This window comes from Oncorhynchus clarkii, chromosome 3, assembly GCF_045791955.1.
Source record: "Oncorhynchus clarkii lewisi isolate Uvic-CL-2024 chromosome 3, UVic_Ocla_1.0, whole genome shotgun sequence".
NCBI classification, from domain to species: domain Eukaryota; kingdom Metazoa; phylum Chordata; class Actinopteri; order Salmoniformes; family Salmonidae; genus Oncorhynchus; species Oncorhynchus clarkii.
Window position 1 is genome coordinate 7,307,318 of NC_092149.1, and position 17,635 is coordinate 7,324,952.

General features: G+C 44.4%; 1 protein-coding gene across 2 annotated transcripts in view; it reads left to right on the forward strand.

Moving 5' to 3' along the window:
- Window positions 1-4,810, forward strand: part of LOC139387196 (aryl hydrocarbon receptor-like) — a 37,516-nt gene extending 32,706 nt beyond the window's left edge. For both annotated transcript variants that reach the window (XM_071133267.1, XM_071133276.1), the window contains 3 exons: window positions 135-605; window positions 731-1,826; window positions 2,316-4,810. In XM_071133267.1, the coding sequence (XP_070989368.1) occupies window positions 135-605; window positions 731-1,826; window positions 2,316-2,492 (1,744 nt within the window). In that variant the 3' untranslated portion in view covers window positions 2,493-4,810. The remainder of the gene's footprint in view (window positions 1-134; window positions 606-730; window positions 1,827-2,315) is intronic.
- The last annotated feature ends 12,825 nt before the right edge of the window (window positions 4,811-17,635 follow it).

Here is a 17,635-nt window from a genome sequence, read left to right on the forward strand (position 1 = left end):
TTAAGAGCGTTGGGCCAGTAACCAAAAGGTTGCTGGTTGGAATCCTTAAGTGCAAAGCACTTAACCCTAATTTCTCCTGAAAGTCACTCTGGATAAGAGCGTCTGCTAAATGACTAAAATGTACTTGTTTTTAGTGATGAAGAGGGAGAGGACAACCTAAGGAAGCGGAGCCTCCAGCTGCCTTTCAGTTACACCACTGGGGAGGCTCTTCTCTACAACACCAGCTTCCCCAAGACTCTGCTAACAGGGGACTCCTTAGCAGGCGACACCACCAGCCCTGCAGGAAATATCACCAACAACAACCAGGATGGAACCCTGGACCCTGACTCACTGCTGGGCTCTCTGCTGAAACAGGACAAGTCCATCTACTGCTGCTCCCCTCACACTCAGAATGAGCTCCAACTCCCTCTCCAACTCCAGGAGGAGGTGGCAGGGGTTCCACAGGAGGAGGTGGCAGGGGTTCCACAGGGGGATTGTGGGGGCATCTTCTCCAGCAGCTGGCAGGAGGGCAGCATCCTCTCTCTGTCGGAGAGTGTCCTCTTCAAGCAGGAGCCGTTGGGGGTTGGTGGTGGCGGGGGGATCGACGGCTTCTCATCGGAGGACAGGTAACTGATCACTTAATATTTATCTTATGTGTATCTGTGTGGTTGCTACTGTTTTTAATAATGTAACCTTGACTGCACTACACATTTCCCAATTGTGACTATGAAGATATTGATTTGATTGACAGAGACAGGGATTTGTGGAGCTTCATGATGAACCTGGGCATCAGTAGGGAGGATCTGGAGCTGTTCCAGCAGGATGAGATGTTCCTTGATGTGGATCTGGACACTGGCCGAGACGACCTCCTTCCTGACCTGACAGACGAGATTCTCTCCTACGTACAGGAGTCTCTGAGGAAGAGGTCGGACTGGGGTCAGACTGTATTCTCTTGCAGGGGGGCTAAGTTAGGGGAACAGGACTATAGCTGCCCTACCACGCTGTTACACCAACCATCTATGGAACAATCACAAACCCCACATCTACATTCTACTACAGTTCCGTTACACCAACCATCAACCTCACGACCACATTCTTCTACAGTGCCTCAGTGTCAGTCACAGATACAGCCACCACAGCTGCCTGTAGTCCATCCCCTATCAGTTCACCACTATCGGCCTCCTCCCCACTACCCACAGCAGCCAATACCGCAGCAGTGTTTACACACACAGCCCCACCCACAGGCAACACAGCAGCAGCAACAGAGCCATCTAAATGGACAGGTATTGCCAAACCAACAGCAGCAGCAGCTGTGTAACAGACTGAAGCACATGCAGGTGACTGGGACGGGTTCAATAACACAAAGACAGAAAGACATCACCAAGCAGCAGCAGATTCCTCCATTGTTCAATGTGGAGCAGCCAGGGGGGCTCCAGACTCACCACGGCCACCCCCAGCATGGGCACCTCTGCCTGGGGGAAGCTTCCCTGGGCCTCCCCTACAGGAACCAGCTGAACACTTTGTCTGTTAGCCGCTCTTCAGTGCTCTCCTCCTATGTACCCACCACGGGCCTCCAGAGCCAGGGGGTGGACGGAGACCTCATGCCCCAGAATTTTGAGGAGTTGCTTGGCAGCCTGGAGTCCAGTGGTCCCCGAGGGACAGAGGATGGTAGGGGAGCGCTCCAGTGGAGTGTGGTGGAGGCCCTGGGTGTGTTCCAGCAGCAGAGGCACCTCCCTGACGGCCTGGCTCAGTCTCAGGCCACCAGCCAGGGCTGCGCTCAGCATGCCTATCCCCTGGCTATGGGGCTCAGCCAGGTCAATAGAGCAGAGTGGCCATTCACCACACAGGTAAGAAAGGTGACACTAACCTGGGTAGTGTTCATTAGGCGTCAAACAGGTAAAGGGGGTCCTACCTGAACTTGTCTAATAAAAATGCTAATAAATACAAAATTGTGCCCCAAGGAACAAGATCAAATGTATTTATAAAGTCCTTTTTTACATCAGCAGATGTCACAAAGTGCTTATTCAGAAACTCAGCCTTAAACCACAGACAGCAAGCAATGCAGATGTAGCAGCACCGGGACTAGGGCCCTGAACTAATTATGTAAAATGTTAGACCTATGCGCTTTACTTCCTCTAGCTATATGCTCATCATATGAACGTTGAATACCAATGCCACATACTTACTCACGCATCAGATTTACCAAGGGAATGAGACTTTAGAAACAGAAGGTCATTATCATTTGATCATTGAAAGCCAGTGGGTATTTACACATCAAGGCAATTTAGACCAGAAAAGGGAGGCTTAGCTAAGTCGGCCATTTTCCTCTGTTCCAGTTCCAGAACGGGAGCCTGAAGGAGGCTGGTCCGGCCCCTGGCCCTGTACCCAACCCTGGGTCCTCCAGGGGGGCTGACCATGGACATGCAGCAGCGGGGCAGCCAATTCACCAGCCTCCTCCTCCCTCTGCTGAGAGCAGGCCCTACCCTGACCTCCCTCTGAGTGGATTTATGTGAGACTGAAGGCCCTCCTCCCTGGAGGCTCCAGAGCCAGACATTCCAAGGCCAGCCAGCTGCCCCCGGTCCCCCGGAGGGAGCAGAGCCCTGACTGACGACAGCACCACACAACAGAAGCTAGAGGGATAAGGATCCTCCTGTCTGGCACCCAGCTGCACATGGCTCCCCTGCGACCACTAAGACTGTTTCCGAAATGGGCCCTTGTCAAAAGTAGTGCACTATATAGGGGATAGGGTACAATTTGGGCTGCTGTCTAAAACAGGAACCAGGGCATGTCTGGGAGTATGGAGGACTTGGACTGGAGGGGTCCCGTGTGGATCATTTTGTTAGAGCTTGGCACTTGCAACGCCGGGGTTGTGGGTTCGATTCCCATGGGGGACCAGTATGAAAATGTATGCACTCACAACTATAAGTCACTCTGGATCAGAGCATTTGCTAAAATAATCAAATGTAAAAGTGAGATTTACATCCAGAGAGACTGTCTGAACGTCAGACAGCAGGCAGAGGGACAGTCCGAGACAGAGAGATTGTGACAGACAGACGGAGGGAGACCAGAGGAAGTGGATAATCAATCAAATTTATTTATAAAGCCCTTCTTACATCAGCTGATGTCACAAAGTGCTGTACAGAAACCCAGCCTAAAACCCCAAACAGCAAGCAATGCAGGTGTAGAAGCACGGTGGCTAGGAAAAACTCCCTAGAAAGGCCAGAACCTAGGAAGAAACCTAGAGAGGAACCAGGCTATGAGGGGTGGCCAGTCCTCTTCTGGCTGTGCCGGGTGGAGATTATAACAGAACATGGGCAAGATGTTCAAATGTTCATAGATGACCAGCAGGGTCAGATAATAATGATCACAGTGGTTGTAGAGGGTGAAACAGGTCAGCACCTCAGGAGTAAATGTCAGTTGGCTTTTCATAGCCGATCATTTCAGAGTATCTCTACCGCTCCTGCTGACTCTAGAGAGTTGAAAACAGCAGGTCTGGGACAGGTAGTACGTCCGGTGAACAGGTCAGGGTTCCATATCCGCAGGCAGAACAGTTGAAACTGGAGCAGCAGCACGACCAGGTGGACTGGGGACAGCAAGGAGTCATCGGGCCAGGTAGTGCATAGAAATGTAATGGACTAATGACATGTTTGAATGTGGACTTGCTTTAAAAAGAAAACTCTTGTCAGCCATTTTGTTTGTCCAGAAAAACATCCTGTTGGTTGCAGTCATGGTTTACTGGTCAGTGTGTCAGCATGCCAGGTCATGAACCTGATGTAATACTGAACAAGCAGTTCTTCCATTGGTCAATGAGTAAGATGAGATGATGCAGAACTCAAATGTTACCAATCCGAAGAGCCCATATTCATAAAGTATCACTGAGTAGGACTGCTGAACTAGGATCAGTGTTTTCTTTTAGATCATAATGAATATGATTATATGGAGAAGGGTTGTGGATCTGATCCTAGATCAGCACTCCTACCTTGAGACACTTTATGAATACGGAGCCTTGCTTTTAAGTATATATAAGCCATTGATTGCTTAGAAATAATCACTTGCATTTAAAAGTGCAGTTGAATGAAACAAACCATAAGCTATTTGAGCTATCCATGAGATGGAGTATCTGTCTACGCTGTGCTTCATATTTTTGTACAGAATGCATTGACAATCCTACTAAATCATGATGTAATATTATGGGCAATTTGATCGCTTTATGGATCCTGTCTATCTGTTCTTCAGCCCACTCACTTGCATTGCAAGACAGGCAAAGTAATAATGATTTATAGATGAGTTAGTAGTCCAAGACCCAATGACATTTTCTACATCTCAAATAGCACTCTATGCCCTATGTCGTGCACTACTTTTGACCAGGACCCATAGGGCTCTTGTCAAAGTAGTGAGCTATATTGTGAATAGGGTGCCATCTGGGTCTTTGCCATCGAGTTCAAGTGGCAGATCAATGTGTTTGATCTACATATCTAACTTGAAGAAAATGTATGCACTTATTTATGGCAAAATAACCTATTCTTAGTGAAAGTAGAAGACTGTTGTATGTAGCACTATAAATAATGTACCTTGTTTAACTGAGCCAATCATGTTCATGTTGCTATGCAGAATAGTGCAGTGGAACATTAGACCCCTTGTTGTTTGGAGGTCTGTCACTTCATTGACATAAGTCAGTGAAAGTCAGGGTTTATTTAATTTATTTTGTCAAAAGACAAATCAAACTTTGAATATGTTCAAATTCAATCAACGAAAATGTTCAGTTTTGCATTTGTTTGTATTTTGTATGAAATTGTGTACAATTTGTGTAATGAGCAATCATGACACTGCAGGAAGAGAACGTTTACCGTTATTCTGTTCTTTCACACGCTGATGTTGATCAAGTACTGTTGAAGGGTTTTATTTACACTAGCCCTTGACCAAGTACTGTTGAAGGGTTTTATTTATACTTAGCCCTTGACCAAGTACAGTTGAAGGGTTTTATTTACACTGCTGTACAGAGTAGGTTTTCTGTCATAAATAAGTTGGTTAAACGATGTCACAGGTAGGCTTGTAAAGCTACCGGTAATTTACCAAAGTTACTGGAATCTTCTATAATTTTGGTAATTAGCATAGACTGCAATAAATTCCGTTAAGTTCAGTCATTTATACTTTTTTTATTATACTTTTTTTTGTTGTACTTTAGATCCCTTTTTCTCCACAATTTTTGTGAGATCCAATTTGTAGTTAGTCTTGTCCCATCGCTGCAACTCCCATACGGACTCAGGAGAGGCGATGGTCGAGAGCCCTCCGAAACACGACCCTGCCAAGCCACACTTCTTCTTGACACACTGCTCACTTACCCCGGGGGCCAGACGCACCAATGTTTCTGGAGGAAAATGTGGTGACCGTGTCAGCGTGCATGCGCCCGGCCCGCCACAAGAGTCGTTAGAGCGCGATGTGACGAGGACATCCCGGGACAATGCTTGGCCAATTGTGCGTTGCCTCATGGGTCTCCTGGTCATGGCCGTCTGCGACACAGATGGGGATCAAACCCAGATCTGTAGTGACGCGTATTTAGAGAAATTAGCCTAACTAAGGAAAAAAGCATCTAATCAACAATGGCATTATTATCATTTGACTCTCCAACTCTTTCAACTATTGCCTTTTATCACAGCTGCCACTAGTTTTATGGCAAAACGTTGATAACAAATACATATTGACATAGTAGCAAAATATATAAAGGATATTTTATGCTGAAACCCTCATATTTAACACTGATGGTATTTGCTAAGTTTGGTTGATATTTAGGAAAATGTTTTACAGTGTTATCTTTAATTATTTCATACTTTACATGTGATAAGGCCACACAGTGGGCCAGAGATGATTAGACACCTGTAATAATCTGAAGAACCAAACATGGCCACTAGATGTGCTAAATGACAAAAAATTCTTGAAAGTTACAAAACTTTTTAGAGTGCCGCTAGGTAAAACCCCAACACCCTGGACAGACAGGAACACAGTAGAGCTGATGCAGCTTTATAACACCCTGAAGAAGGATGAAATGCACCATTCAATAATAAACATCTTCAATTCAACTTCCACTGTCCTAGAGTGACTCACATCTAGCTTGCTTCAAATCCTCAATGAACCTTAATTAGACTGCAAGCCAAGGCGCTTCTTTCTTTGCACTGTAGCTTTGACAGTCAGAGCAGTACCCATGGACTGCTGCACTGCAGAGCATGTTGAGTCCTATCCTCCTTCAAGCCCATTCATCCTCAGCTTTATAAATATTCTCTACAACTCTGGTCAAAAGTAGTGCACGATTAAGGGAATTGGGTGCCGTTCGGTATTAGACTGTGAGGGATGAGGCCAGCAACATGACATGTAGTCAGTATCAGACTTAGGGATGAGGCCAGCAACATGACATGTAGTCAGTATCAGACTGAGAGATGAGGCCAGCAACATGACATGTAGTCAGTATCAGACTGAGGGATGAGGCCAGCAACATGACATGTAGTCAGTATCAGACTGAGGGATGAGGCCAGCAACATGACATGTAGTCAGTATCAGAATGAGGGATGAGGCCAGAAACATGACATGTAGTCAGTATTAGACTGAGAGATGAGGCCAGACAGAAGTCAGTCTGAAGGAGGAGGATTGATTCTGACAGAGGTCTAAAGTCATGGTATGCATTCCAAATGGCACCCTATGGGCCCTAGTCAAAAGTAGTGCACAAAAAAGGGAATAGTGTGCCATTTGGAAACCAGTCCATAATGATGGAAAAGTGTGTCTTAACCCTTATAACACAGCTACAATATCACCGTCGTTCACCACTATGATGGTAACTAACCTATATAGATCACCAATATGATGGTAACTAACCTATGTAGATCACCACTATGATGGTAACTAACCTATATAGATCACCACTATGATGGTAACTAACCTATATACAGTGGATTACCACTATGATGGTAACTAACCTATATACAGTAGATCACCACTAACCCATATACAGTAGATCATCACTATGATGGTAACTAACCTATATAGATCACCACTATGATGGTAACTAACCTATATAGATCACCACTATGATGGTAACTAACCTATATAGATCACCACTATGATGGTAACTAACCTATATAGATAACCACTATGATGGTAACTAACCTATATAGACCACCACTATGATGGTAACTAACCTATATAGATCACCACTATGATGGTAACTAACCTTTATAGATCACCACTATGATGGTAACTAACCTATATAGACCACAACGATGATGGTAACTAACCTATATAGATCACCACTATGATGGTAACTAACCTATATAGATCACCACTATGATGGTAACTAACCTATATAGACCACCACTGTGATGGTAACTAACCTATATAGATTACCACTATGATGGTAACTAACCTATATAGACCACCACTATGATGGTAACTAACCTATATAGATCACCACTATGATGGTAACTAACCTATATAGACCACCACTATTATGGTAACTAACCTATATAGATCACCACTATGATGGTAACTAACCTATATACAGTAGATCACCACTAACCCATATACAGTAGATCACCACTAACCCATATACAGTAGATCACCACTATGATGGTAACTAACCTATATAGATCACCACTATGATGGTAACTAACCTATATAGATAACCACTATGATGGTAACTAACCTATATAGACCACCACTATGATGGTAACTAACCTATATAGATCACCACTATGATGGTAACTAACCTTTATAGATCACCACTATGATGGTAACTAACCTATATAGACCACAACGATGATGGTAACTAACCTATATAGATCACCACTATGATGGTAACTAACCTATATAGATCACCACTATGATGGTAACTAACCTATATAGACCACCACTGTGATGGTAACTAACCTATATAGATTACCACTATGATGGTAACTAACCTATATACAGTAGATCACCACTAACCCATATACAGTAGATCACCACTAACCCATATACAGTAGATCACCACTATGATGGTAACTAACCTATATAGATCACCACTATGATGGTAACTAACCTATATAGATCACCACTATGATGGTAACTAACCTATATAGATCACCACTATGATGGTAACTAACCTATATACAGTAGATTACCACTATGATGGTAACTAACCTATATAGATCACCACTATGATGGTAACTAACCTATATACAGTAGATTACCACTATGATGGTAACTAACCTATATAGATCACCACTATGATGGTAACTAACCTATATAGATCACCACTATGATGGTAACTAACCTATATAGATCACCACTATGATGGTAACTAACCTATTTTGATCACCACTATGATGGTAACTAACCTATATAGATCACCACTATGATGGTAACTAACCTATATAGATCACCACTATGATGGTAACTAACCTATATAGATCACCACTATGATGGTAACTAACCTATATACAGTAGATTACCACTATGATGGTAACTAACCTATATAGATCACCACTATGATGGTAACTAACCTATATAGATCACCACTATGATGGTAACTAACCTATATAGATCACCACTATGATGGTAACTAACCTATTTTGATCACCACTATGATGGTAACTAACCTATATAGATCACCACTGTGATGGTAACTAACCTATTTTGATCACCACTATGATGGTAACTAACCTATATAGATCACCACTATGATGGTAACTAACCTATATAGATCACCACTATGATGGTAACTAACCTATATAGATCACCACTATGATGGTAACTAACCTATATAGATCACCACTATGATGGTAACTAACTTATATAGACCACAACGATGATGGTAACTAACCTATATACAGTAGATTACCACTATGATGGTAACTAACCTATATAGATCACCACTATGATGGTAACTAACCTATATACAGTAGATTACCACTATGATGGTAACTAACCTATATAGACCACAACGATGATGGTAACTAACCTATATACAGTAGATTACCACTATGATGGTAACTAACCTATATATATCACCACTATGATGGTAACTAACCTATATAGACCACAACGATGATGGTAACTAACCTATATAGATCACCACTATGATGTTAACTAACCTATATAGATCACCACTATGATGGTAACTAACCTATATAGATCACCACTATGATGGTAACTAACCTATATAGATCACCACTATGATGGTAACTAACCTATATAGATCACCACTATGATGGTAACTAACCTATATAGATCACCACTATGATGGTAACTAACCTATATAGATCACCACTATGATGGTAACTAACCTATATAGACAACCTCTATGATGGTAACTAACCTATATAGATCACCACTATGATGGTAACTAACCTATATAGACAACCTCTATGATGGTAACTAACCTATATAGATCACCACTACTGTGCTTCTCACGGAATGTTTACATCTTGGCTCCTGGAATCTCATGATAATACTTAACATAAGTCAACCAGGGATGTCCCAGTTCTAAGGGTGTTTTTACACTAATACAATATGTGAAGTAGGTAGGCAGAAAGGATTGTTGTTCCATAACTTTCTATCGACTGGTAGTAACAACCTGTTAACCCCAATGGTTATGTGTTATGTCATGTTGAAACACACATGAGGCCTGTTGTCTATGGGAGAATAAAATGTGACATATTTTATTTGTGGCTAAACTGACATGTCTAATTCGGTTGATTGTTGAGGAATGTGAATCGTCTAGTTTGGTGGCATTCGGTTCTCACAGCTTTTTTCTGTGAAAATCTGTAGATACAGAAAAGTATTGGTTTTTGTAGACCAACATTGTACATATTTTATTTTAGACTAGCTGAGTGTATTTTTCTCATTTTAGACAGATATAATAGGTCTTAGTATTGTCTTGTAATTTCCTGGGTTGATCTCTCTGAAATGTGGTATAACACCGCCCCCTGCTGTCTACTCTCCCTGAAACCACGACAGCACCAGAGCCATGAGAGAATGTGCAATATTTAGTTCTAAATTACACATCAGGTTGACAGAGTGAGGCATCTCTTTCCAGACAGGGGAACAACTGCAGATTTCTTTCCCCCCAAAATATTCTAAAATGCCAAGCTATCAATGACAGGGATTTTGGCCATGCTAGGAATGTGACATGTTCATTGGAATCATTGGAGTCAGGATGGATTTGGTTTGTGGGAACTGGTCTATTGTGCTCCACACACTGCCCGTCTTGTGTCCAAGCCTCTGGCGCTGTGCCACACTGGTGCCCCGCTAGTCCTGTCTGGCTCTAAGCCACGCTGGCATTCCATTCCCGGCCAGTCCTGTCGGAGCTATTTCCACTGTCCATCCAGAGGAGATTATTGTCCTGCATCATCAGCTGCTGTGGCTAACATTCCATGTTAGGAGACTTTCACACTGATCTGTTAACTTAAATATGACCTTTTCACTCTCTCAAGAGTGCTAATGAATCCTTGACAGAAAAATGATTGATACAAAAATGTCCCATATTCCTTAACATTGAAGCAATATTAGAATAGTTGAAGTAACTCATGATAGCATGAATGGTATTATAATTCAGTTACCACGCTCAACTGTAACTCACAAAGTATCAACCAGCCATTACAAAAAAAGTGGTATTGGAGGGCCCTTTTCCTCTGGTCTAAAAAAATATCCCAATTTCCCAGGGCAGTGATTGGGGACATTGCCCTGTGTAGGGTGCTGTCTTTTGGATGGGACGTTAAACTTGTGTCCTGACTCTGTGGTCACTAAAGATCCCATGGTACTTATTGTTAGAGTAGGGGTGTTAACCCTGGTGTCCTGGCTAAATTCCCAATCTGGCCCACAATCCATCACGGTCACCTAATCATCTCTGGCTTCCAATTGGCTCATTCATCCCCCTTACCTCTCCCCTGTAACTATTCCTCAGGTCGTTGCTGTAAGTGAGAATGTGTTTTCAGTCAACTGACCTGGTAAAATAAGAGTTAAATAACCGCACAGCAAATACAGACATATTGTGAACCAAACAGCCATTCTGTTGATGAAACTTTTTTATTTATTTAACCTTTACGACCCTGGGCCAATTGTGCGCCGCCCTTTGGGACTCCAAATCACGACCGATTATGATACATCCTGTATAGTTGTCCCATTGGGTGGCCATTACATCACAGATCAAGTCTAGCCTCTTCTTTCCACAGTTGAGCCATGAGCAGCCAGGTCAGGATGTGGTGTCAACTCTCATCTATCTGGGGAGACTGAAAACTGAACACACTCATTATCACTCTCTGGTGAATGTCCTACTGTTCTAGTAGTAGGCAGAGAGAGAGAATGAGAGAGAGAGAGAATGAGAGAGAAAGACAGAGCTCCTTGTGGGTTATGCTCACCAGTTATGCCTGGCAGTCTCACATTTCAAGGAAAGGAGAGAAAGAGAGGGGAGAGAGGAAAGGTGGTGGGTATGGCAGCCATGGTGTGCAGTTCCACCACTGAATTGATGGTTTTGGGTGGGTTGGTCCCTTTTAGCCAGAGGTAATCCTCCAGGATCTGTCCCTAAGCCCCCCTAAGGCCCTAGAAACCCCAGCTGGAATGCACTCTCACGGGGGACAGCTGGATGGGAGGGAGGGGAGAGCGGAGGGATGGGTGTTCCCACAAATTGAATTAAGAGAGGAGCAGAAAGGAGGGTGAGAGGGAGAAGGGGAGTAAACACAGGGAGATGGAGAAAACAGATGCCCTTCGCTCTCACATGCCTCACCCTGATCTTAACCCCCTTTCTCCTGAACAGCAGCCTAACCCCCTCCCCCTTCCACCCCATCCCTGGACTCTGTAATGTGTGTACACTGACCTGTAGCACCTGTGCTCTACCCTCTCTCCCCTGACTACTGAGGAAGCCCAGGCCAGCTTGTATATTCTGCTAATGCAGGGATCTATGGCACTAGGACCTGATGCGTGATGTTGATCTGATGATTGGGCTACTCAGTCCAGGTGTGGTTGTATCCTGTGTTGCAGTGGGCCACAGTGGCGTGTGTGTGTCTGTGTGTGTGTTAGTGATGTGCGGGTTGACTAATAACCTGCAGTTACCGAGGTTATATCCGCATGGTGGGCGGGTTTCGGGTGATCATGAGAGATTGTGTGGATGAAAGGCAGTTTGGTGGGGGGTGAATTGAATAAAGAGAAAACAATACCTTAAGAAATGCATGTATAATTTTTGTGAAATGTGTACCTCTAGGCTACATTGAGGTTTTTCTGTAATTATTTTATCACTGGCATTAGTGCATACACCTAATCTTTATGGCCCTTTTTGGGAAAGGGGTCGATACACAGAAGGAAAAAGGACAATGTCAGCGTTGAATTCAATAAGAGAAAAGCTGTAAAATGGAGAGTTGAAAGTAAAGACAATGAAGGGCCAGAAACGTCATGTTTAGGAAAGATTTGGTGAAGTGGTGAAAGAGGATGATAGCAGTGCCGGATGTGTTGTGTGTGATGATTGTGAGGTGCTATGAATTCAACAGTCACAAGACAGTGACTTAAATAGGCCTGTGGCACGTCAAGGGAACTGAATCCTACTGTTCAGATGGGTTAAATAGATACTGATATCTGGACACTGACTGTCGGTCTATAACCTCTCACATAGCCTTAATATTAACTCCTGTAGAATCAAGCATTTCTTACAGTTTAATGACAGGACTACACCGAATATAGGCTACATTTTTACTCAGGAACAGGAGTGGAGAAATGTAGATCTTGAGCCAATGTGAATGTGCAGATAGCGCCTCTATGAATGTGCAGATACCGCCTCTACAGACAGTATCTATATTTATCAGCGTCATAAAAGCCGATAGTATTTCAACCACATAAAATGTGCATCCAAGCCGAACTGAAATGTTATTAGAAATATGTTGGGTTGTTTTCACAGCTTTATATTTCCTTACAACCGGTCAAACTTTTCCCTTTATTTTTTGTTATTGGACTTTCTCCCCGGTCCCTAGACGTCTTTTCTCCATGAAAGAAGCAGAGATCACAGAGAAAACTTTACCAATGTCAACTAGATTGAATCATTCATTCTATCAATGTATGACATTGTTCTGGTGAGCAAGGTTAGTCTTCTAGGGCAACGTATAATGACAGAAGAGAGGCTGCATGTATCTAATTACAGACAAGTTGACTAACAAATAGCCTTCCAAAATGTTGAAAATTATAAGCAGAAACATATCTAAATCAAGCAATAAAAATCCTGCAAAAATCGTTCTGCCGTCTCTGACTACAGCGCATTTTCTTTATTAGCGGGTTAGGTCTGGCGCTGGATTTTCACTTCATCACATTATAGTCGGGCGGTCGCTAATAGTTATTAGCAACTGCAGATGGTTGCAGGTGAGAAAACTGCTGACCCGCGCAGTGCTAGTGTGTGTGTGAGTGTGTGTGAGTGTGAGAGATTCTGCATTTAAGCATTGGTCCTCTGTCTCAGGCTGTCAGAATGAGGAATAGCAAACAGCTGGCCAGTGGAGAGGAGAACCTCAGATGAAAGAGTTGTCACCCACCAGGTCACTCAGCTGTTACTGCTGCTGCTGAATGGTGAGGAGGAGGAGTAAGAGAGGAGAGGAGGAGAGGAGGAGGAGGAGAGGAAGAGAGGAGAGGAGAGGAGGAGGAGAGGAAGAGGAAGAGGAGAGGAGGGGAGTAGGAGGATGAGATGAGGAGGAGGGGAGCAAGAGGAGTAGGAGGAGGAAAGGAGGAGGAGGAGGGGAGTAGGGGGGAGAGCAGGAGGAGGGTAAGCAGGAGGGGAGAAGGGGGAGGAGAGGAGGAGGGGAGTAGGGGGAGGAGTGGAGTAGGGGGAGGAGATGAGGAGGAGGGGGAGGAGAGAGGAGGAGGGGAGTATGGGGAGGAGCGGAGGAGGAGGGGAGTAGGGGGAGGAGTGGAGCAGGAGGAGGAGAGGAGGGTAAGCAGGAGGAGGGGAGTAGGGGGAGGAGAAGGAGGAGGAGGGGAGTAGGGGGAGGAGAGGAGGAGTAGGGGAGGAGGAGGAGGAGTAGGGGGAGGAGTGGAGGAGGAGGAGTGGAGCAGGAGGAGCAAGAGGAGGGGGTAAGCAGGAGGAGGGGAGCAGGTGGAGGAGGAGTAGGAGGAGGGGAGCAGGAAGATGAGAGGAGGGTGAGGAGGGGAGCAGGCGGAGGAGGCGTAGGAGGAGGGGAGTAGGAGGAGGAGATGAGGAGGAGGGGAGCAGGAGGGGAGGAGGGTAAGCAGGAGGAGGGGAGCAGGCGGAGGAGGAGGAGGAGGAGGAGGAGGGGGAGGAGGAGGAGAGGAGGAGGAGGGGAGCAGGAGGAGGAGGGGTGCAGGAGGAAGAGGAGGGGAGCAGGAGGAGGAGGGAAGCAGGAGGAAGAGGGGAAGAACAAAAACAAAAACAAGAACAAGAACAAGAAGAACAGGAACTGCATCAGCTCACCAGTCATTTCCCATCGCTGCAGGGGTGTAATGGTTATGGGCCACAAGGCCTTTCTGCATAATCAAGACTGATAATGTCTTGCCATGGCTGCTACTGGTGCTTCAGGTGGTCACTGGAGACATGCTAGTGTGGTCTTGGAACGTCTTACATTCTCCTCTTTAGTTTTGGGTCTTCAGCCAGTCACTCAGCAGAGGGAATTGAATGGACAGCTCTGTAGTCACCATCCACCCTGGACATCCAAATCATTGGCCCCTACAGAACACTACTTTTATGTCAGAAAAACATTGTTTCAATATGCATTGTTGAAAAACAACTTTCACACTGACTGACTGAAAATGCATTTGTCCACCGGCAGTCCATGCCCAAAACAATGAACCAAAGAGAGACAGTGAAGAATGCCTTTGAAGTGACAAATAAAAATGTGAGGCCCTGGACAGCTGTGGATTTATGACGATGACAAATCTGCATATAATCTGCCCTAATCGTGCATGCCTTTGCTCCTGGTTAAGATAAAAGCATCTCTCTTCTCCCTACATTCCCAGCAATGACCGGTGATGTCACCAGAGGAGTGGGAAAGTGTCAGGTCTGAGGGCCCACAGCTTCTGGTTCACTGACTGGCTTTGAAGTGAGCAACCGGCTGCTGTGACACACCGTGACACATCGTGACATACCCCACCCCAACCCACCCTACCCCATACTTCGATGGGGAACAAGAGAAGACCCTGGTTGTGTACCAAATGGGCCCCTATTTCATATATAGGGCACTACTTTTGACCAGGGCCCACATACACTAATTTCACCCCTCAGGGCTCTGGTCAAAAGTAGTTGACTACATAGGGAATAGGGTGCCATTTGGGACGCAGACCCTCACCATTGATACCTGGCCCTAAACACATTAGGTAAGGGCAAACACATCCACATATGCTATTGCATGACTTCAAGATGTTTACTGGACAATATAAATGTATGACCTGTGATTTGAAGCACACACCTACCACTTCAGTTATATGTGTAGTACATCACTCATAAATATGTAGAGGTATCCCTAGTGCAGAATGGGCTACAGTAGAGTATCATAAATATGTAGGGGTATCCCTAGTGCAGAATGGGCAACCTCAGAGAATCATAAATATGTAGAGGTATCCCTAGTGCAGAATGGGCTACAGTAGAGAACCATAAATATGTAGAGGTATCCCTAGTACAGAATGGGCTACAGCAGAGAATCATAAATATCTAGAGGTATCCCTAGTGCAGAATGGGCTACAGTAGAGTATCATAAATATGTAGAGGTATCCCTAGTGCAGAATGGGCTACAGTAGAGAATCATAAATATGTAGGGGTATCCCTAGTGCAGAATGGGCTACAGTAGAGGATCATAAATATGTAGGGGTATCCCTAGTGCAGAATGGGCTACCTCAGAGAATCATAAATATGTAGGGGTATCCCTAGTGCAGAATGGGCTACAGTAGAGAATCATAAATATGTAGGGGTATCCCTAGTGCAGAATGGGCTACAGTAGAGAATCATAAATATGTAGGGGTATCCCTAGTGCAGAATGGGCTACAGTAGAGGATCAGAAATATGTAGGGGTATCCCTAGTGCAGAATGGGCTACCTCAGAGAATCATAAATATGTAGGGGTATCCCTAGTGCAGAATGGGCTACCTCAGAGAATCATAAATATGTAAGGGTATCCCTAGTGCAGAATGGGCTACAGTAGAGAATCATAAATATGTAGGGCTATCCCTAGTGCAGAATGGGCTACCTCAGAGAATCATAAATATGCAGGGGTATCCCTAGTGCAGAATGGGCTACCTCAGAGAATCATAAATATGCAGGGGTATCCCTAGCACAGAATGGGCTACAGTAGAGAATCATACATATGTAGGGGTATCCCTAGTACAGAATGGGCTACAGCAGAGAATCATAAATATGTAGGGGTATCCCTAGTGCAGAATGGGCTACAGTAGAGGATCATAAATATGTAGGGGTATCCCTAGTACAGAATGGGCTACAGCAGAGAATCATAAATATGTAGGGGTATCCCTAGTGCAGAATGGGCTACAGTAGAGGATCATAAATATGTAGGAGTATCCCTAGTGCAGAATGGGCTACAGTAGAGAATCATAAATATGTAGGGGTATCCCTAGTGCAGAATGGGCTACAGTAGAGAATCATAAATATGTAGGGGTATCCCTAGTGCAGAATGGGCTACAGTAGAGAATCAGAAATATGTAGGGGTATCCCTAGTACAGAATGGGCTACAGCAGAGAATCATAAATATGTAGAGGTATCCCTAGTGCAGAATGGGCTACAGTAGAGGATCATAAATATGTAGAGGTATCCCTAGTGCAGAATGGGCTACAGCAGAGAATCATAAATATGTAGGGGTATCCCTAGTGCAGAATGGGCTACCTCAGAGTATCATAAATATGTAGGGGTATCCCTAGTGCAGAATGGGCTACAGCAGAGAATCATAAATATGTAGGGGTATCCCTAGTGCAGAATGGGCTACCTCAGAGAATCAGAAATATGTAGGGGTATCCCTAGTGCAGAATGGGCTACAGTAGAGAATCATAAATATGTAGGGGTATCCCTAGTGCAGAATGGGCTACCTCAGAGAATCATAAATATGTAGAGGTATCCCTAGTGCAGAATGGGCTACAGTAGAGGATCATAAATATGTAGAGGTATCCCTAGTGCAGAATGGGCTACAGCAGAGAATCATAAATATGTAGGGGTATCCCTAGTGCAGAATGGGCTACCTCAGAGTATCATAAATATGTAGGGGTATCCCTAGTGCAGAATGGGCTACAGCAGAGAATCATAAATATGTAGGGGTATCCCTAGTGCAGAATGGGCTACCTCAGAGAATCAGAAATATGTAGGGGTATCCCTAGTGCAGAATGGGCTACAGTAGAGAATCATAAATATGTAGGGGTATCCCTAGTGCAGAATGGGCTACCTCAGAGAATCATAAATATGCAGGGGTATCCCTAGTGCAGAATGGGCTACCTCAGAGAATCATAAATATGTAGAGGTATCCCTAGTGCAGAATGGGCTACAGTAGAGAATCATAAATATGTAGGGGTATCCCTAGTACAGAATGGGCTACAGCAGAGAATCATAAATATGTAGGGGTATCCCTAGTGCAGAATGGGCTACAGTAGAGAATCATAAATATGTAGGGGTATCCCTAGTGCAGAATGGGCTACAGTAGAGAATCAGAAAT